This window comes from Plodia interpunctella, chromosome 8 (genome assembly GCF_027563975.2).
Source record: "Plodia interpunctella isolate USDA-ARS_2022_Savannah chromosome 8, ilPloInte3.2, whole genome shotgun sequence".
NCBI classification, from domain to species: Eukaryota; Metazoa; Arthropoda; class Insecta; order Lepidoptera; family Pyralidae; genus Plodia; species Plodia interpunctella.
Window position 1 is genome coordinate 5,177,265 of NC_071301.1, and position 22,398 is coordinate 5,199,662.

Here is a 22,398-nt window from a genome sequence, read left to right on the forward strand (position 1 = left end):
TATAAATAAGATTGACGGACAGTTTTATAGTTGTAAGCCTTGCTTTAGTTGTAAACTTGTATTTTAAGCTGTAACGCAGTAAATTTTAGAATTTTAATAATTTTAAGAATTATTTAATTTTAAGAATTAGACATTGTAAAATTTAACAGTGTCATTGACAGTTACTATGGAGCCACTTACTGTACAAGATAGTGGCGGTGATTACGACGACCGCGGCGGCGAGCGCGGCGATGGCGGCGACGGACGCGCCGGGGCGCGCGGATGGGGCGGGGCTCAGCGGCGCCGCATCCAGGCGCTGCGCGGCCGACAGCGCCCCCCATCCGTGGATGTTGTGCGCTTGCACGCGGGCCATGTACCCCTCTGACACTTCGCCGGGTCCGATGAGCCAGTACGTTTCTGTTTTATTCGTTACACTTTATGCACACAATCACTAAAAATATGTTAATAATAGACGGCATGTGGCATTCTCTATAGGTGAGAACTGGTTTAACTAATAATTGTATAGGGTTAACAACTACTGCAATAAGTTCTATGTATTATCTCAACAGATAAGTGTACTTAGTTCTTTAATCGGATACCTATCCTAAACGTCGAAACATGGTCTCTTCTAATACATAAGTCAAAATTAGGTAGGTACCTAGTGCTATTTAATTCAGTTTGCATGAGTTGATCTTACTTAGGCAATATTACAATTTGAATTAAAGTAGCTGAACATATTCTATGTTCATTCTCAGGTGCTCTAAGGATAGCATTTTATGTATAAAATAAAATTATAACTACCGTACATTTGTAAGAAATAACTGTAATGAATATAATTTTACGAATATCTCACCAGTTCCGTTGTGGAGCAGCTCCAAGCCTTCGCGTATGATTTCCATCTTCATGTCGTCAGGAATGTCGGACGGGAGATCTTCCGATAACTCCTCCAAGTCTTTCGTTTCATTTATGTTGTTGGATCTAAAAGTAATGAAATTAAATTATCTAATAACTTCTTATAATGTGTTTAAGAGTTTAAGGGCCTGTTTCTCCGCTTGCTGATAAAGTATCAGATAGCCGTATATAACATATAGAACAGATAACATCAAAAATGTATTTTACAAGTGTTGGTTTTTACGTCCTTGTTTATGTACGTCAACGCACATCAGTGTCATAACGTATAGAAAACAATAGATATCTACAACGTCCTACGTCGTTCTAACGGAGCATGACTGAGTATTGTGGCATGGCTCTAAGTTGAAAAAAAAAATAGATTTTGAATTATAATTATTCGTGTACCTGTGCTGTGGGCTGCCCCACACTCGGTACCCCAGTATGGGCTCCCCGTGGTTGTCGGGCTCGGCCCACCACGCGCGCAACACGCGGTCGCCCACCGCCTCCACGCTCAGTGGGCCAGGGGGGCCTGGGACGTCTCCTGTCGGTAGATTATAAGTTTAAAAATTAGTATATAAATTGAAGCCACGAACAAAATTTCATGACCATGTTAACCGTTGAGGATGTTTTCTCTTTGGGAGCCGATCTCGGTTCACCATCGGGTTTAGCTTGCGTGTGACAGCAAATTAATCGAATTTTGGAATGTAGTCTTTTAACTTGCAAGTATTGATTCACAGTAACTAACAATCATACTGTACTGATTAAATAAAAGCTTGTAAACTAATAAAAATGTATTTCAAGTACAAACCCAAAGTTTCGTATGTGAATGTGTCATTGTGTGGCCACTCATACGGCGGCGCATCTGGTATGTACCACAAGCGGAGGCGGAAGCGGTAGCGGGTCTTGGGCGTCAGGTCGCTGGCTCGCCAAAGACTGTTGCCGGTCATATTGCACGCCCTCCAAACACCCAGGGACGAAGACGCTTCTGTATATTCCATTGTGTACCTGTCAATAATAAATAAATTAGTTTCCCTCCTGCAGAGCTGTGCTGGTGGCTGCTACCAGCGGCTTCTAGTTTCGTGTGGTTTGTAAAAGTCAATCAAGCGAAAGGGCTACCTAACTGGTTTTTTTCTACTAGCTACTAGTGACTATATTTAAATTTCAATTCCTGACGGAACAAGGCAGCTGTATTATATATATAGGGAAGGAAGCTGTACTGTATAGAGTCATATTTTATTGTAAAGCAGTAGTGTTAATTGATGTTTAGAATTTCCATCCTGGATACGATTATAAATACTTAGATCCGAAAATGTGCAAGACATTCAGCCTGCATTGAATAGCAATGGGCTGAGGAAGAACTGACCGGTGTATGTGGTAGGAGGTGGGCGTGGGCCACAGCGCAGTGATGTGGTATGCGGCCGCCTCCCGCAGCAGTATGGGCGCAGGGTCAGGGTACGTCCTCAGCCGGATGGCTGCGGAGTCGGTGGGTGTGGCGCTATGCGCGGACCTCGCTCTCACCCACACCCAGTACGAGGTGCTGGGGCTCAGGTCGCGCATCTCCGCGCTGCTGGCGCCTTTCTCCGCGATCAGAGTGTTGTGCGCTGTTGACAGTAATCATGATTTCTTATATAGACGTTGATATTAAAAATCCGTCCTAAAATAACATGCATAAAGACCCAATTTACTACATAGATAATTGTGGCAACTGTGTCTAATAGAAACCTATCTGATAAATAATAAATCCTTTATTTAGTGTATATATTTGTGACGAAATCATTGAATTGGGTATGTCGTAATATGGCCATTTCACTGGCCATATCGTTCAAAGCTTAACTGAAAACAAGTTTTTTAATGCATTGCATTTTGTAACGTTTCTAATAACTAGGAGCATAAATGGATGTGCACCTTTCAGCTTGTGGTCGAGCTGGTCGTGGTCGGTGCGCCAGTGCAGCTCGTAGCGCAGCCCCGGCTGCGGTGACCACCGCACGCGCGCCAGCACCGGGCTCAGCACCGCGCCCGACACGTTGCTGGGGGCCGACGGGGCTGCCACACACATATTATATTGCGATGCTACGTAGAACGTAAAGAAGTTTCACGGCAAATAACGCAAGCCCAATCGAGTGTTAAAGAATAAGTTTCTGAAATCTGTAGAATTGTATTCTAAATAATAAATATGAATTATATTCTCATTAAGCATATTCAAAAGAAACTGAACACTGAACAATGTAATTACACTAAGAAAAATTTCATATTATGTAATTTACCTTCGGCATCGGTCTGCAATAACATTGGGGTGCCAATAATCGGCTTAACTTCATGAAGTTTGGCATAATAGTTTGTGGTGTGTAAAGTCACCGTGTAATTGGTGAAAGGCTTCAAATCTCTGATAGCCACTTCCGGGCTGGTCGTAGATATGTATGGACAAGTTTCCTTTGTACAAACTCCAGAGTCGGACCATGATTGTTTTCGGTAAAATATCGTATATTCCGCAGCCGCCATTTCATATTCTAGATGGGAACAATGTCTGGGTTTGCCAACGGAAGGTAATCTCAGAGTTATGCTGTTCGCGGAATGAGACAACACTCTCGGACGGAGGTCGTTTGCGTGTGGAAACAGACATTGCCGAGGAGGATACGGCTGATTAGCCGGGTCTAATGTCATTATCTTATACCCGTAAGAACTTTTGACCTGTTCCACTTTATTCTTTTTATGTTTGGTAGTGTAAAATATCTCTTTCTCTGTGGAATTGAACCAGTAAACGTACTTGCTGTCGACCGTTATGGACATTGGCGTGAATCCGTATTTTCTCTTTTCGGTTGCTACTACAACGATTCTACATTTGCATCCGGCCATATCAGAGGCTACGATGTGGTGCTGCCACGGATCCACCCAGAAGATTTCGTAAGATTTTTTAGTCATATCGATAGAGAATGGCGGGGCTATGTGAGGATTTTCTGGACAGTTACACTCATCATGTCCCGAAGTGTTGTTGAAGAAAGTTCTTATATTAGAACCATTTATTCTCGACGTCATAAGAGTTCCCATTCCTGGGTGTTTGCTTTCTTCGTACCAGAAGAGTAACCTAAAATCATCAAAGATAAAAATATATTTTTATTTTCCTTCAATATTAAATAACAATATGTTGTAACTAAACGTGGTAATTTTACCTTTGCAAAGGTGAGACCTGCAAGCTATATATCCTGTGCTTCCTAGTGAAGAGGCGCGTGATATTCGGGCGGGAGTTGGGAATGGCCAGGTCGGTCCGGTACACCGCCACTTCAGCGGTTTCCATTTGCGCCCAGTACACGGAGCGACCCACCCAGTCGACAGCGATACTGGTGGCTTTCGAGTTTATTGAGGTCAACTGTAGAAAAGACATGATATCTTTGTTTAGTAAATTGCATATTATTACAGAAGCGTTGTGTAGGTATTTAATGTACTGAAAACTTGTTTAACTGGTAAAACTGATGATATTAAATAAAAAATAAAGTACGGATTCAAAAACTTTGTGTAGTTTTTATAGTGCCAAATTCGTAAATACTAAAAAAATCTTTTTACTTTGTTTATATACTCTTGGGAATTTATGTTTACAACAAGTGAATGAAACCAGTTCTTTTAGAAAATATAAATTAAAAAGAGCATATACCTTGTAATGTCCACTGCCATTGATTCTAGATGAAAATATTTCATCCAGATCGTTGACCCAATAGACAATATTTTCCTCAATGGTAACACCGAAATCGATTGGTATACCCATGCTTTTTGGTATAGTCTCGACGTCATTCGAGTCCAGGTCTATGATTTTTATAGATTCTTGTGAGGATATTATGACTCTGGGCACTGGGTTTATTTCGTCTGATGAAGCCGACACCACTTCTGAGTATGGACCAAAACCTGCGTCTGTGTAAGCACGAACCTACGCAAAATGAATTATATAATTAATTGGCACGTTCAAAACAATTAAACTCATCACTTTTATACACAGCATGCCTATGTGAACTTAATAGGGAAAAATATAAATTAATTCAAACAAAACGACAACCATTACCTTATTTTCATTAATTTTAATAAAAGCATGTCATTTAGTTAGTTATCTCATTTTAAGTGAAATGTGGATTTCTTTGCATTTGCATTTCAGTCAGTTGTTCATAATTAAAATTAAATAAGTAGATACAGTCCGTCCAGAAAGTGAAGAAATAAAATGAGCGCGCTGTCTCCGTGCAGTGTTGCCAGCCTGTTGGCTGGCAACACTGCACGGGTGTGGGTGCGTGCTGCGTGGTGTGTGCTGGGTGTTTCTCAAACAATCTTGACCATTATATTTGGTATTGCAATGGCATTTGCCGTTTTTACCCTATCTTGGCAGACTATATATTACCTGAAAGTAGTAAGTGTTGGCAGGCACGAGCCTCCGCAGCAGCAGTTGCGTGTGCGCCGGCGACAACCTCGCGTCGGCGCAGGCGGAGGGTCGGCCTCCAGCGCCCCCTCCCCCCACCCAGCACTGCGCCTCGTACCCGAGCACGAGGCCGTTGGGCTGCCGCGGCGAACTCCACCGGAAGATTGCCGATGGAGACCCGTCGCTGGATTTACAAATTTCATGTCAGAAATAAAAATACTTTCTTTTCAACAATGTACTTTAGGTACTGTACTATATATATGGGACTGTTATGATCGTGCATAATAACTTCATCGCACTGTACTTTGCTGCTGATACAGAAAAGATCAACGGCTAAATGTTTCTGCTGGAGCTCAAGATAATAAATGTAGGATTTGGTCGCCAATGACCATGAACTTGTTTTATGACTTCAGTATTACAACTGCAAGTCTATACTTGCAGTTGTAATACTGACTTCAATCTCCACTGAGGTGCAGAGCGGGATCGTGATGTACCTGCGTACACGCTGTATGAAAACCCTGGGCGCCTGGGGCGCGGTGGGCACGTGCGTGGGCGAGCGCCGGGTCACGCGCGAGGGGGCGCCGCCGCCCCACGGCGTGTGGGCGCGGACCACCACCTCCACGGAGCTGTAGGGCGGTATGGACGACGTCACTTCTATCCAGGGCACGTCCACCGTCCTCTGGCATATATAATGTATCATGTAGTGTGAACATAGAGAGCGAGAAATACAGGTGTAAACATATAGGTATGAGTAATAATGAGTAAATGTCAAAAAATAGGAGTTGACTAATAATGGTTTTGAAATTCGTAAAGAGCCTCGCAATAACCTAGATAAACTATTTTTTTTCGGTGTGAAGAATGTTTCTTAATCAAGTTAACATTTTGCCATTCCTTGACAATGATAATTATAAAAACTAGTCCCGGCGATTGTCTCTGGCACAGCTGTGAACACTACTAACCTCAATCTTATAATGTGTGAAGTCGAGGCTGACGTCGTAGCAGACCCTGGTGCTGACTGTGACCGGCGCCGGCGCCCACGTCACGTTGAACCGGTCCCATTTGCCCACCACCTCGATTGTGGAACCGTTGATAGCCTCCGGGATAGCTATTAAGGATTCTGTAATTCATAATGAAGTGTAAAATAAAAGCTTTTAAAAACATTTTCTTCTGTCCCGGCACAAAAAAAATGTATATCTGGCTATTGTATATCAAGGACAAGGGAAAAATTGTATATATGGCAGCCAGATAAACAATTTATAACTATTACTATTAATACTATTGTATATCTAGGAAAAATGAGTAAAAAGTTTATTTGAGTGGAAAAACGCATGTGTTGAAGAAGATTGCGAAGACAACTTTCCAACATGTGGGCCACAAGCCCATTTGCGAAAACGCAGAAATTTGATAAAAATAATTTCTTTTATACCGTTTCCTTTAGTACTTACCACTGTTGTCGTGCAGCGTGGGGTCCCTGACAGCGACAACGCGCACGCGCGGCAGCAGCGCGGCGGTGTACCGGCCCCGCAGGTCCGACACCACCGCGCGCGCCGCGTCGCGCACCCACACCAGGCGCCCGCTGAAGTAACACAGCGGACCCAACGTCGCCGTGCCTGACAACTTGCTCACTAGCGATCCGGACACCTATGTCAACATTGTAGATTGTACAACAAAAGAGTACAGCGAACGATTTAAGTCGAAGGGGGAAATGTCGCTTTATTGTTGAAGTGTATTTTCATTTCGATTGCAGGTAAGTTACAACAATATCTAACATATAGTAAAACTGTAAGTGAGCTATATCTGTACATAGGAGATATTTAAGAAAAATAATTATGGGGGTCTTTATGACAAAAAAATATATTGTTAAACACATAAAATTACTAAAAAGTGCCATCCCGAATGGTGCCGGTGCATTACGCTGGTCGGGTTCTATCTCCTGGAACTATCTGGAGCGATAGTGAGAACCACGCTCCTGCAGAACACGACCCATCTCACAATTAACGTGCCCTAGATAACCGGTACATTTAATGAGACCAATGATTTTATTCTAAATCTTTGGTTATGATGTCATCTCTAATTAATAAAATATACATCGCTATCAGTTTTAATTCCGTACTGTATTAAAAGAAACACACACCTCAGTGATGGTCTGTGAGAATTGATCTGCCGTTGGAGCCCTGTGCAGTTCTGACCCATCGTAGCTTCGGACCAACCAGTACAGCCATTTATTCTCTAAATCAGTCGTGAGGCCCATAACTGAAACAAATTATTTACTTTAATGCTCAATAAGTAATTTACAACAAAAATTAGATACTACATTCTCAACAGTCAGCGATTTAGATGAAAAAATTCAACTCGCATTAACAAATATTTTAACACAATAGATAAGGAACATACATACTAAATTCATGCTGGCTTTTAAATTGAAGTGGTTGATTTATTTATTCTGTCAACATTTTTACCTTGCTTTCCGCTAAACAACTGCGCAGGATAGTACACCATTTTGTTTTCTCCATTCAATCTAGCTGCTTCCACGGCATGTCCCGTGTTCCAGTAGATGTAGGCTCCTAGAGAATCTATGGTCAGCTCTTTGGCTACGGTCACTATGGGCACGGGCTCGCGGTTGGTGCCGTCGAAATTACCTCGAGTTATCTGCAAAAGGGATTTTATAAAGATATATTCTATCTGGAATCACAGATATTTAATAGTGACAATAATTAAGGTACAGTCTGTCAAGAAAGTGACGAAAATAAATGAGGGCCCTATCTCCTTTTAGCTGACAACACCTGGATATTGTGACTTGGCTGAGTATACAAAAAATTGCCGTTTGTTTAAAACCTGTATTCTTCACTTATTTGGCAAACTGTAAGATACATTACCAGCTGCTGCTTAGGGTTAGACCAGTAGATCTTCTTGCCCACCCAGTCCACGGCCAAGCTGCCAACGTTGTCCATATTCGACATTTGCCCCATCGTGTGCTCCGTAGTGTTGTACCACAAAACTGTTGACGAGTTCGTCACTAGGTATAGCTTGTCACGGTACCAGGATATGTCTGTTATGTGGTAGTTCTTTAGCTGGAAGTGGGACCTACAAGGGAATCAAAATGCTCAAAATTCATGAAATTGAAAGTCAAGGGTTATTTCTATCTGCAGAACAGTAACATTTTAGTATGAGTATGACATACAGATTGAGAGTTTTTAAGAAATTTAATTATTCTATCTCTTAGTATTAAACAATGTGAACGCTTACCCATGTATCAAAGTTTGCAAGTTGTCGCCAGTCAAATCGGTTTGCAATAGTCCATCAGGTCCAGACCAGAGTAAAGTACTATGCAAGTTAGTAGGAGACGATGCCAGAGTTTTCCCTACAAATTCTGATGACCACGGTCCTACGAAAAATGACATGTATAAAAATATACACGAAATAAAATTTGTAGTTGAAGTTTATTAATGGACATATTCTTACCAGATCCGGATGTGGTTACTGCCGCCACTCTGATGATGTATTCCGTATCCTGTTCGATATTTTCTACTATATAAGAAGAGTCGCTTATATTTTTGCTGAAAAACAAAACGAGGCATGAAAATATTATTTTGTTGAATAGAGTGTGTATGAATGTTTTAAAAACACCTGCCATCAATCGAGTATGCGGAGTGGAGACTAAAACTGGACAAAAGATCTGGCTTACCAGATGACTGGAAGGAAAGCACAAAATCGAGGTGAATGACGTACACTGCGAGAGGCCAACATATTTATATAAATATTTTACTTTATAGTTCTTGAATCTCGGTCAAAGCAATATCATAGTTTAATGAGATTCATTCAGATGCTCGCAGGCGTAACAGCCGTCGGCCGTCGGTTGACAATGCAGTCAGGGTTGTCACAAAATAAGCAAGCGTTTTATAACCCAACGATTGCCCTGCCCCAAAAGGCCTGTAGGAATAAACAAGGTGAGAGCGGTGGCAATACTACACAGTACTCACACATCGATGACATCCCTGGAGCGGGCGTGTATGAGCTGCAGCCGGAAGGTCCAGTGCTGCCAGGCGCCGCCGCCCTGGTGGCCCAGTCGGTGCGGCGCCGACCACGACACCTTACAATTTTATTTATTTATTTATACACATTGTATACGGGAAAGCACCAGTCCACAACATCCTTAGTGTTGTACGAGATAAGATCGAATTCCATATATGGAGGAGTGCCTTCATATCCATATATGGTATACAATCGATCGGGTACACATGGGTACACCCTGAGTTATAGCTGGCAGACTCCCGCCATATAGATTTGTACAATTTTGTAATATCAATTTTATTAGCAAAAAAAAATTGGGCAATGTAACCTTCGCTAGGTCGATGCCCATCACGCTCTGCACGCCGATCGGAGGGTTCACTGGCACTGGGATGGGTTGGCAGCTTCGTACTGCTACTAAAACCTGTAAATTAATAGGGAAATAACTTAAAGCTGAAAACATAGGATGCTTATATAAAAGTTAAAGTAAATATATTAGAAAAATGCAAATTTTACTCAAAATGATAAAATATATGTAAAGCTGATAAACATTTTTGTCACAAACTTTTATTGTTGTTAGATATAGAAGTATCAATCACATCTCTGTTATTGGGTTGACAGATTCAAAAGTTGTGCAACTCGAAGGTCATATTTAGCCGTATCATTGGGCTTATTGGTAGAATAAGTTCATCGCTTATGAGAGTAATCTCTAATTTATAGCTTGGGAAACATCTGGCGCATTGTAAGTTCACACTATGGAAGACAGATTGAAATAAACAACAAAGGAATGTATCCCGACCTGCCTGGTGGCGATGACCTTGGTGCTGAAGGCCAGCGGGTACTCGTTATGGAAGTAGCTGTCGGTCTGTGCGTGGTATTCCTCCGTTAGCATCTCGCGGCCGTTGGTCCAGTAGAACAGCCCGTTGGCGTACGCTATCGATTTGGTCGACAGAAACATGGGTGTCTGGGTGTTGCTTCGGAAGTCGGTTACGTCGCGGCTGAAAACGTAAGTCACATTGTGTATATAATCTAACTCGCATAGATTATAAAAAGTAATTATATTCACTTGCGCTCCCGGCTCACTAGCGCCACTATCACATTTATTGGTGGTCACAGTTTTCGTTTAAGTGAATTGTGGCAACTAGTTATATGTCCAATAAAAAACTATAATACTACTACTAAACTCTAATAACATAAAATATCGAATGTAGAATAACGACTTTTTAGTTTTTTACAAGAAATTGATAAAAATAAGATGGTGGCGCTGGTATGTGGGTCGGCCCAGTATTAACTAGGACTTAGCATTTACTTGTTTTTCTTTCATTTCGAGTTTGTAACGCAGTGAATCTTTTCCTTTTTTTTTCAAGTCGCCAAACGAAAAGTAATGTTTAAACAATCGCCGTTTAGAAAATAGTGCACAATGTTTTATAGTAACTTGTAACAGTCGGTGGGGCAGACGAGTCTATAGTTCTGTTCGATCAACTCACCCGTCGAGTGAGACAGCAAGCACGGTGTTCCTCTTGAGATGGACGACCAGCAGCCGGAAGTCGAGATGGTCGACGGTGAAGGCGCCGAGCTGCGCGTCGCGCACGATGAGGTCGGGCGGCGCGCAGTGGCGCACGCCGTTGGAGATGCTGGCCAGGTCCAGCCGGTACAGGCCGTCGCGGTCTCCGCCGCGTAGCGCCCAGAATATGTAGCTACAATACAACATTATATTGAATGTAGATAACATTCTACATACCTAAATAAACATTAGTTCGCCGCGCGATATAATCCCTCCAAAATAATGTTCTATTTTTTAGCAAATGAATATAAAAGTCAGCTGACACAATTTATAACGCTGTCGTAGCTAAAACAGTACTCTGAATTATGAGCACTATTTTCTGCTACATTTATTTATGTAAGATCCCATACAAAAAATATTATTATCTTCCTATTTTCTAATTTGTAAAATTCTATATTACAAAAGAAATACAAATTCTTAGGAAAAAAATAAAGATATAAAATGCGTTTAATGAATGAGTAAAACTTACCCATTATAGGGGTCTACTTCGAAATGAATAGGTTGAGAAGTAAACCCAGAATAGGCAACCAACTGATTCGTTCCATCGAAATCACATCTTATAATTTCCCATATAGAGTGAGAGTCGTTCAATCCCTCAGGCGTGTGGTGCAATCGACCCAACACATACAGGTGGTGGTTCAACCAATCAACAGACAGATCTAATGGGGTAAATGATATGTTTTTTGGCGTCAGTATGGGCTCAGGTGGACTCTTCTTAGACAAGGACCCACGATAAACATATCCGTTCGAAACGGACACAAATAAGGAGTCACTGGACATATCGAGACCAACACCTGCAAAATAAAAGCTACCCTTATAGCATCATGAAAATATCATTTGAAGCATAAAATATAGTACATTTAAACATACAACATATAACAAGGATATTTAAGAGCTTACCAGTGATCTTGAATTCAGTGCTGTATAACACTACTGGATCAGCAAGCATATCGTTGGCAGGTGCAGCTAAAACGTTTTGTTCTCCTCCCAGAATAAGAATGGGTTGTTGACTAGGAACGGCTGAAATTCATAATTGAATTTTTTATTCAGGAAAATTTTGTTGTATTTATACATGTCGTAGACTAATATGTATAATAGAAAAAAATAATGTATTAATCGTAAATTACACTTCGGTAAAGGAGGCGTGGAAACTCTGACGGTAGTGGGCGGTCCTTCGCCCGCGGCGTTCCTCATAGCTACAGACACTTCATACTCCCGAGCCGGGGCCAGGTTTTGGAACATGTAGAATAGAGTATTATTCGATGCTGGCATATCCTGAAAAAAAAACATATAATTAAATAAAAAGTTAAAGACTGAAAATTGACTGAAAACTTTGGTGCTATCCAGTTAATGGCTCATCTACTCTCGTGCTCTAACTGTCCCACTTTCTGTACCATGGACGAACTATACGAGGCTAGCTACAAAGTAACAAACGTAGCCACGTACTAGTCTCACATTATATAAATAGCTATAACGAATATTTAGAAAACTGAAAATTGAAATTTTTAAAGGCTAGATATTATCGTTAGGATTCTACGTCTGTGTTTGCACTAGTATTTCTAGTAAAGAAGAAACCATGGACAATAAAGGCTAGCTTTCCGTTTTTCTTAGAAACAAACTTGAAAATTTTCCCGCGGGCTGTGGGCTGAGTCCTGAGTCGCCCTCGTCTAGAAAAGGGTCTGGAAAAGGAGAATCTAGTTGTACTAGATTGAAACTATAATTGACTTTTCTATCGATAATCACACGTAAGTGACCGGTATATTTCATTAATAAGACTTAAAAGAGTGCATGATTACCTCCAATGCGTCTATCGTATTGGGCTGTGTATCAGTCAGCCTGAGCACGTAAGAAACCAGCGGTCCGTTGGGGAACGGGCCCGGCTCCCACGAGATGGACACCCGGCTGGGGTCGGGCGCCGCCGCCCGCAGCGACGCCGGCTTGGAGCTGGGCTTCCCGCTCTCCAGGGTCGAGATCACTACTGATGGAGCCGAGTAGAAAGGCTCGCTCGTGCCTCCGCGGCCTGATAGGAATATCGCTATTCGAAACTGTAAATAAAATATTTCTTTATGCAGAAAAAATCGTCTAATCGATTTCTTCTATGTTAGTCTAAGAGAGAAATAAAACTATTGATGGTGCCAGCACTTCCCAAGCAGATTGTACAAGTAAATCAAGGTAAAGGGCTATAAACTGTAGGTAAATGTCTATTTATAAATAAATAAATAAAGTAAATTCTACTAATAAGTCCACCTGAGGTACAAATAAAGGTCTTCTTTATTTACTACGATATCTCTACGAATAAAAGACAGAGATGATAAAAATAGTTCTGAAATCGATCTATGTAAGTACATTTCTTACCCTGTATTTAGTGTAGGGCTGCAGATTATCGATATGTATAGTGGTTCCGGTGTGGCTGGTGTTGGAGTAATATTGCCACGAGCCGGGGAGCTCCTCGTAGCGCCACTGCAGCAGGAAGCTCAGGTTGCCGGGAGTGGGGGCCTCCCAGACCAGGGACAGAGATGTGGCGGTCAGACTATCGGCTACCAGCGCCGGCGCTGGAGGCGTGCCGATCAATTCTGGAGAGTATATACAGGTGTTATTATGAGTGAGAGTAGCGGACCACGCTCTAAGTACGAACGAAACCGGGATAACGCTCATATGAGAGAGATCATTAAATAACTTAAGATGTCACGTGATTCCAATTTAATTTCTCAGATAAAATGCATATTATACGAGTATACTTACGAATTCTTTCTTACCTCTTAATTTTTGAAAGTACGTATTGAGAGCTTCATTACATCCCATAACACAGTACAGTTCGCGGGATATTGAAGTTTCTGAAGTGACATTCTGAAATAAATTTTGTTTAAGATACAATATGTAGTGCAACAAAAAAGAACATGTGCACAATATAATAGTGCATAAATCTTTAAAAAAGGATGTGCTTACGCAAACAGTTTGGCATGATTTTTCCAGTCCTTCCCGCCATAGACTGCATCCCAATGTGCACTGAAATAAGGAAATTTGTTTTTTTTTATCACAACTTATTGTAAGTGTGATGCATCGCTATGCTTAAATGCATTAGAGCAATCTTAATCAATTTTGACTCAAGATAAAACATAACAGATAAAATGTAAATTTCTAGATTAATGATGACAGGATGTAAGTTATTTGTACTTTACACCAATTACCACCTAATGGTGCGGGTTCTAATCCAATTAACTGGTAACTAACTAAACAGCATGCGTTTAAAAATATCAAAAGTTCGGGTCATAAAATGATAAATAAGTTTGTTTGGTTTCTGTTTTGTAATTACTTTCATGTGTCAGTAATAGCTTTTGAGGAAAGAGATTTCGCGTGTGTTTACGTTCCAGACGCTACACATGTTCACTTGCGATGTTGTCTAAACAATCAGCACAAAACATTCAACGCTTTAAGTGCTTTGACTTCGAGGTATTGGAACTTATCTGCATATTATCTCTATTTTAGACTCCGTGAGAAAGTAACTAAGAAGTTGATGGCTGCTCATCCAGCGTGCAATTTGTAACGGATTTTCACGGTCGAAAGACGTCCTTTACGGAATAGTGAGTTGGAATGAGAAACGGACAGGAAATTACAGGTGGGGTCCTGTCTTTACTGCTCCCTACTTATAAGCTATCTATTGCAAATAAAAACATGAATCACAAAATCTGTTGTGTTCAGACAAATTATTCTTAAACATATTGTGAAATTACAATAAACCCAATGTCGTGATGACACCAATATTTCAACTATTATATCGTGTTGAAATAATTTAGTAGATAAATTCAATTAGCATCTCTGTGGGCGTCCTTCGCTATAATGAAGTTATCAACGAACTGCCAGCGACCAATTACTCTTATTTGGGATCATGAATAGATAATGTTGTGTTTACAAAATATGAAATTCTAATCAATTGAATGTGGCATTATATAACATTTATTGAATTGGGTTGGTTCAGATCTGGCTGTGCTGCGGATATCCTTGAATCCATTCATCGCGTGGGACAAAGCGCCGGACAATTAAAACGGACATGCCAGACTATGCCGGTTGGGAAATTCTGAAACGCTGTTAATCATCAAACTTTTAACACAAGGATATTTATCCTATGCATTTGAAATTGCCTCCAGTCAGGGCGTGGTGGCGGCGACGTCAAAGTTAAATTAATCTTGACGTACTTCAGAGTGAGGCACATGTTGACACCAGATCGGTGATGGAGAAATCAATTTATTCCAGCCTGGAGTGCAAATACGATCACTAATTATTTAGGAGCATCAAAACAAAACAACGAATGAACCTCACTTAAAACTGATCAATGGTTAGTATAAGGGTCCTCGAAAAAAGAATTGAAGAACTTTCAATTCTTTTTTAGAATACCCTAAGGTCAATTCCAGAATGAACCATCTGCAGACAGATAAGAGTGCGCGCGATCAGTGCGCATGTTTCGGGCGCGTAATTGCGGGTCGCGCCCCGGGCCCGCGCCCGCACTCCCATTGCTAACTGGGACACACAAATCAGCGATTATGACGATCATCCTACACTCTGCTATATGAGGAGCTGTATCATTTCGTGTCCTTTTGACGTCTCAATATGTACTGAGTATTGTATCGTGGAGTCTGAAATCAACAAACAAATAAACTAGAATACGTTCAGGTGTCCGTCGTATCAGAACCTACCTATCTTTTATCATATATTTATTTTTATGCACTTTTTATTAACTTGTTAATAATAGCAGCTAAAATATGTAAATGTAAATAATTATTGGATGATTCAATTCATATCCTCATCTCATCGAAATGTCAACTCTAATTGACATTCATGGTCCGTGGTTCGCGTGCAACATCCCTGGCTAACACGCTCTTCCGCCCTGTCTGTCACAACACCACGCCCAGGGCACTCGTAGATGTCCGACGGACGAGCTCATTTCGGCATCTAACACGTCAATCCATATTAAGAATATTTATCGCCCCAATGATCTGGCGCAAGCGAACCGTTTCCAGCCCTTTGGCTGTGGTCCTCTGTCTATTCGTCTATTATTCAGATGTGATTCATACTAGGTAAGGTGACATCCTATTTCTGCGATCAGCAGACATGCAAAAGAAATCGAATTGCAGAATCGAATTTCTTTAGGGTTCATGAGTTTATTCTTGATCATTTCAAAAGTTCATTTGGAAATGTAGCTACAATATAATTTTGTAGGCAGCGTCTCTAGGACATTTTGTAAACGTAAATTGACTTACTTATTTGTCAGTTATTTTTCTGACAAAATTTCATTAATCCGGTCCTGGCCAATTCCCCATAGAGGCACGCGCTGCTCTTTAATGAAACAATGTAGTAAATATACCGTAAGCAATAAAAAGCTAAGTAAATTAGTGTCTAATTAGCCAGCATCCTGTCTCGTGCTCATAATAACAAAGCCATAGTTCTCCCTACACTCATTGCGCTGGTTCGGAAGCTGGTCGGAAGTCCAATTGGGAGCAGGCAACGCCGGATGCACAGCGATGTGAAAGCACTCGCTCATTTACTAGTTAATTGTCGCGTATGCATTGTTGTGACAGTTTTGAAATGTTACCAAACGGATATGAATAAGTATGAAGTGAATATATCTCCTACCTAATTCATTTTTGTTTCTTTGTCAGTGCAATACAGCAATACCCAGGGGTAGCAGTCATAAGCGAGAAGTTTGCCATCAGCGAACTGAATGACTTCAACACGGAATAAGTGTTAATATTCGTACGCTAAGGCTGACAAACATCAAAACATTCGCATTTAAATTGGTATTAGTAAGGTGGTCATAACTTCTGATTAATAAACTACTATCAAAAGTATCAACAAAACCAGACTTAAATTTTCTCTAAGATATCAGAAGGGAGCTACCGTCACAGGTCCGCAATTCAAATATAAATCATGTGTTTCGAATTATGATTAAGCCATAATTAATTGACTATGAACTCACGGGCTTTCTATATCAGTTCTTTATTAAAAGAAATTTAAAGTGTTATTGAAAATAAAAGTTATGTAATTAATTATTAAAAACTATTTTGATAAGATATCGGGTAGGTACTTAGTTGTTTTTGCGGAAAGATTCGTGACCAAAGACTTTTTTCTCAACAGCTAGGCGCCAGTGAGAATGGTATCAAATGCTGTTTTTCCTAACGATCGACACCGACCTCTGATAAACCGTGAGATAAAGTTCCATTTATGTTACAGTTAGATTGTTGGCAAGTTATTTACACGAGTCAATCAGCTGTCGACATATGAGTGCGTCCTTTCGCAGATCTAACTAATAAACTGATAAACTATAATCTTCTCACACGTTATATGGTTCTAATGGTATTATTCTAATTTATAGAAAGATATCAAAATTATTAAATATTACATTTCATTTATTAATGGTTCAATTTATCAATCAGTTTTGACGTGCTCATCTCATGAAAAAGATATTTCTGGCATTTTTGAAACGATATTGAAATGTTTATTATTTGCGAGAAGAAGCATGCACGGCCGCAAATAGAGGTAGGCCAAAGAGAAGACGGCCGAATGACCATAACCAAATTATACAAGAATGGCCAGGATTCGCCCTGGAAAGGAAACTAAAGAAATTAGCCATTTATCACTTTATGCCCAGTCCAGATAATAAGTAATAAGAACAGCAGCCATAGGTATTCTTGAGAGACAGTGAGCATTTACTGAATCGAATCTGCGTCTCCCGAACATATAAATCTTGAAATTTCGTAGGAGCCATCAGAAACACGGCACCAGGTCACGCGTGAGCCCACGCCAACCACTTGGCTCCCAATTGGATAATGCTGAGGCGAATTGGGGCCCACCGGCGCGCTTCCCGCCAGCCTCTTGTCATTTGAGGGCTCTCGGCTCTCCAGTGCTGTTCACTGCTGGCCTTTATCCGTCCTACATTTGTATACTATAGACCTTTTATACTCATAGAATATACGTTAAAGATGATAAAAGTAATAGTAATTCAGCAACGCTTCTTACTACAAAGTTAAAATTCTTCGTTTAGAAATAATGAATGAATGTTTAGAAAGGAAGAAAGTACTTTTGCAATGAAAGATACACCCAAACTACATTGCAGCCGTTGAGAGTCCAATAAATGAACAATAAATCAAAACACTTTACAATGGTGGAGTGCACTCTGGCAATTTCGCTCGGTGTGAGGAGGGGGGAGGGGGGAGGGGGCAGGACGGAGACTGAATGGGCAAGTCCACAACTCGGAGTTGCATCTAATGAGGAAATAGGAATTAGCGGGCCGCGGCTCGCTGCAGTTCTACGTAATAACCGATCATTTCAATGTGTTAACTGGAACTGCTTATCTTATTTGTTAAGTTGGAGAATAAACACTAGGTAGGGTATTTTCTGAAGTTTCGAGCTAGGGTAACAAAGTGACAGTTGCTGTGACTAGTAAATAGTAAAGTTTTGCTTCTAAACGACAAAAACGAACAAGTAATTACATACCACAAATTTATACCGCTTACGGTATAAATTTGTGGAAGTATTATTTCTCTATATCCCTATATAATACCATTGAATAGAATTTATATTGTCTATGTAGTTACCTGTACCGCTTATTAAATATGTCTTAGGTATTTAGTAACCACATTGACTTTATCGACTAAACCTATTTAGAAGTAATATAAAATTTTATTAAATTAGTGTGGAACCTCAGACAGAAACACTGTTCACCGAAAACAAGTTTGCCGAAAAAAAAAGGTTGCTTAATAGCAGGAAGTGCTTTGAGTTTCTTAGATGTTTGCGATACCACAATGACTAGATGAAGACAAGCTGCATCTCAACAGTTAACTGTCTGGCTCTCAATTAAAGCTAGACATTACTATCATACCTACGGCTTGCCGGGTAACGAAACTATTAGATTAGCCTAAATTGCAAACCTAGCTAAATATAGCGCGAGCGCGAAGAGGATATTATTTGGTTTATTTGTTTTTGCCTTCACCAAACTTAATCCTATTTTTCGGCATCGTTATAGAGATCTCCACTCGCTTTGTTCTTTACTTCTTTAATCATAAATAATTTAGTGACGCGTGCTCGCTGGTTGGTTTGATCTGATGAAAACAGAAGATGACCCAAAGGAACTGATTCTTGGGGAATTGCTAGACAAGTTAACCTGGCCAAATGTATGGGTATCTTGGCATGTAGGCAGGACAATGTATGCATATAATACTGCTTAATTATTCTAACAAGAATGGAAAACATTACTAATGATGGTTTTAGTCATGGCACTGCCCTGGCAATTGTCGGTTAGTTTAACTAAAAATAACCAAATGTAATCAGTGGACAAGGGCCGTCGAGTGCTTGTATCGCGTATATCTCAATTAGCAGCACAATTGAAGGGCTCACGCGGCGTACGCTTCATTGGTGAAAGTTCTCGTGTGAAAGGACTCGTCATAACTTGATAAGTCTTATGAAATAGATGCATGTGTCGTGTGAAACAATAGACGAAAGTGACGTCACCTCGAATGAGATTTTCGGTATTCGTAATATTAAATTAGCAATATTTTTATATAGTAGTACAACTTTTTAGAAAATAAAATAGAATAATCTTTATAAAAGAAAAACTTAGGTAGGTACTAGGTGTGTGCCCGCATGACAATAACGCTAAGCAAAAATGCCCACCCAGTGATTTTCAGCCGTTACCTGTGACAGGCTTTGCTTGTGCTGTTTCTAATAAAAAATCCACAATTCTTAGGTATTTACTTTCGGTTTAATCAAATAGCTGCGCCTACATTTCGCTCCTGTATCGGCAAATTTTGTTTAGAATGTCACTGTAGGTAGGTACTTTTGTTTGTGTTCTTATTTTTAGGATGGCTATAACTACTACACTAATTTGCTTAATCTCTGTGAAAATTATCATCAATCAATTCTCAAATAATTAACCTATGTCAACCATAGCATTAACAAACGCAGTTCATTATTATACTGTTAGTTGGACATTAGAATATTCATGAGTTCACCTGACGCCAAAGGCCGCTCTCATTAGACCAGCGTTGGACGTTGTTTTGATGGTTTTGCTCTACTGACTTGACGAATAAATTATTGTAATCTCTCCACCCTACAATATGTTATTAAATTTCCCACGCAGCTACTTAATATTCATAAGTTTAAAAAAAAGTTTTTAACTTTAATTTTTCTACGGCTCTACATCAAAATGTAGAGCCCTAGCGGTATATATTTCCAACAATTCATTAGTTTACAGTTCTGTTATTTATATATCTTTACAATTTACATATAGGTATACCAAAGCGTAGAGAAGCAATTCATTTCAATTCGCGATTCGTTAAATATTACAGTCTAGGCGTCTAGCTAGCGTATCTCAAAAGCTAGCGTATCTTAAATAGCAATGTATTTTTGTGTTTCACTTCCAAACACTACCACAATAAAGGAAACTTTCTTTAACAATAAAACATAAGTTACCTATGTCCATAAAACATAAGTCATCTATGCCCGAATTTATAATTTAAAAATAACGTTACCTGTTTCACACATAAATTATGGATCCGTTTAACCTTACTTCCGATATGTGATTGTCCATTTCCTAACACGGCGCAGCGGAGCGTGATGGGACGGATTCCTTTACATTGCTGATTTAGAAGGGGGACTTCCAACCGACGTGACGGCGACGTATGCCATCGTAAAATCAGGTAAAATTAAATTGTTCTATTCCTAAAACTTAATCAAATTCAAACTTTAGGTTATTCATTAATCAACAACAATAATAAGATATCGCTATTTGCATTTCGGGTTATTATTACTCTTATTGAGTTATTGGTTACAAAAAGTTGGGTATAAAAGTCTAACCTATTTTTTCAATGCCATTCGTTCACACGGTTTCACGAACGCGACACTAAAATATGCATGAAAATATATATTTTTTTAAGATTCTCATGCACGAACGTGCAAATCGAATCTTCCTCGTCTATGAAACGAGAGTGAAATGAATGAACTCTAAAATAGATTCGAGGGGAGCTGCCAACTAGTAGCTTCCTTCCTGCGCATCCGGCGCTCTCACGCGACCGCGATGGTGGATGACCACCACCCAGGATGTACCAATGGAAAGGGTGAGGCCGATGGGACAATCGCTCGAGCTTGGACAAGGGATATGCATCAATAAGTGAGAGGGGACTATGCGCCGTCATCTGTTATTTTGTAATATCTCTACCAAGATTTCCATTTACACGAAAAAGAAATTATAATCAAAAATCGATTTGGGGATAAATTGGTAACGTTTCATGGAATACTTTAAAAGTTTCAAGAAATATATTATGAAACGAATTCAGAATACTTCTCTATTATAAACTATAAAAAAAAGCAAGTGTTACTTGAGTTAACAGGAACTGCAGCGGTGTAAACAACTGAGATGCAACAAACATACCCGGGCAAATGGTGCAGTACGGTATGCGCCAGCGCACCACACCTTTGCACTTCGACGAGTGATGCTACCAACGTGTTACCAACACACCAAACAAACTGAGTCGGTTTCCGACTAAGCCAAGTATAGTTAAGGTGTAAAATAAATTACTTGAACTATTATATTATTATAACAATTTCTTCAACAAAGTTCTAAGTTCATACTAATACAACAAGCGATGGCCCGGGTCTTGATTCGCGTTTTTCCCTATAAATAACTATAATAACTAATTTAATAAAAATCACACACATTTTTCAAAACTGAGTCATGCACATTCACTAGTAATGACGATTCCGAATTTAAATTAATTCATCAGTGTAATTCTTCAGGAGTATTTACAAATAAAAAAATATCCCTTCAATATCACCAGGAGATTGCGTAATAAGTTTTTGCTCGGCGTCAAAGCAGACACAAGTGAAGTAGATAAAAGTGAAGTAGATACAGCTACTAGTTAGGTAAATGGTATGACAATTTTATCATAAGCATAATAATAACAGCGTAATTAATTAAATATTTCGCAGTTTAGCTATCTTTAGCTTTCACAACAAATATGTTATATGCATGAATATGCAACCAATCTACCTAACTTCAGCAGATAAAGGCAAGGTAGGTGGATGGTATCAATAGTTCCTTAGATATATATTTCAATAATTGAACGAAATTATTACATTTTGGAAAGATTATAAACAAAAACGTCAGAAATATGGCACAATAATAATAACGGTAACAAGTCAATTGACTTCGTTTATTCTAAATTTGAAAAGAGGGGTGCGCGCCGCCCGCCTTGTCTGGCCACTTCAACTTTTTGCGACGCAGCGCAGGCAGCAGTGGCGTAAATTGGACATAACTGATAATTTTGACATTAAACAGCAGTAACTGTCAGGGTTTGGCGGGAACCGAACGGTTTATGTCAGTTTTTGTGCTTTTGGGTGATCGATAACAGAAATTATTACCATACACCAGCTAGGGGTTTATCTCAGATGCGGACGTAGAGCTATGTATGTAGGTAGAGTCGTTTGCATTTACAAAATATTTTATTATGTAAGTACATGAATTGAAAATGTGTTTTATCCGAAAATATAAAAGTTATTTTGTAGTTCGTATGCT

General features: G+C 39.9%; 1 protein-coding gene across 4 annotated transcripts in view; it reads right to left on the minus strand.

Moving 5' to 3' along the window:
• Positions 1 to 22,398, minus strand: part of sev (sevenless) — a 31,167-nt gene that overhangs the window by 5,042 nt on the left and 3,727 nt on the right. For 2 of the 4 annotated variants that reach the window (XM_053748363.2, XM_053748362.2), the window contains exons 3-31: positions 13,782 to 13,841; positions 13,592 to 13,682; positions 13,191 to 13,408; positions 12,632 to 12,880; positions 11,963 to 12,110; positions 11,736 to 11,855; positions 11,305 to 11,629; positions 10,759 to 10,968; positions 10,071 to 10,269; positions 9,603 to 9,695; positions 9,244 to 9,353; positions 8,726 to 8,820; positions 8,510 to 8,648; positions 8,140 to 8,347; positions 7,723 to 7,912; positions 7,398 to 7,516; positions 6,709 to 6,904; positions 6,223 to 6,380; positions 5,758 to 5,942; positions 5,246 to 5,447; positions 4,517 to 4,786; positions 4,038 to 4,234; positions 3,135 to 3,952; positions 2,776 to 2,913; positions 2,234 to 2,471; positions 1,679 to 1,875; positions 1,276 to 1,411; positions 833 to 957; positions 181 to 396 (exon numbers count right to left, since the gene is read on the minus strand). In XM_053748363.2, coding sequence (XP_053604338.1) covers positions 181 to 396; positions 833 to 957; positions 1,276 to 1,411; positions 1,679 to 1,875; positions 2,234 to 2,471; positions 2,776 to 2,913; positions 3,135 to 3,952; positions 4,038 to 4,234; positions 4,517 to 4,786; positions 5,246 to 5,447; positions 5,758 to 5,942; positions 6,223 to 6,380; positions 6,709 to 6,904; positions 7,398 to 7,516; positions 7,723 to 7,912; positions 8,140 to 8,347; positions 8,510 to 8,648; positions 8,726 to 8,820; positions 9,244 to 9,353; positions 9,603 to 9,695; positions 10,071 to 10,269; positions 10,759 to 10,968; positions 11,305 to 11,629; positions 11,736 to 11,855; positions 11,963 to 12,110; positions 12,632 to 12,880; positions 13,191 to 13,408; positions 13,592 to 13,682; positions 13,782 to 13,841 — 5,650 coding nt within the window. The other 2 variants (XM_053748366.2, XM_053748364.1) reach the window with 2 other exon arrangements.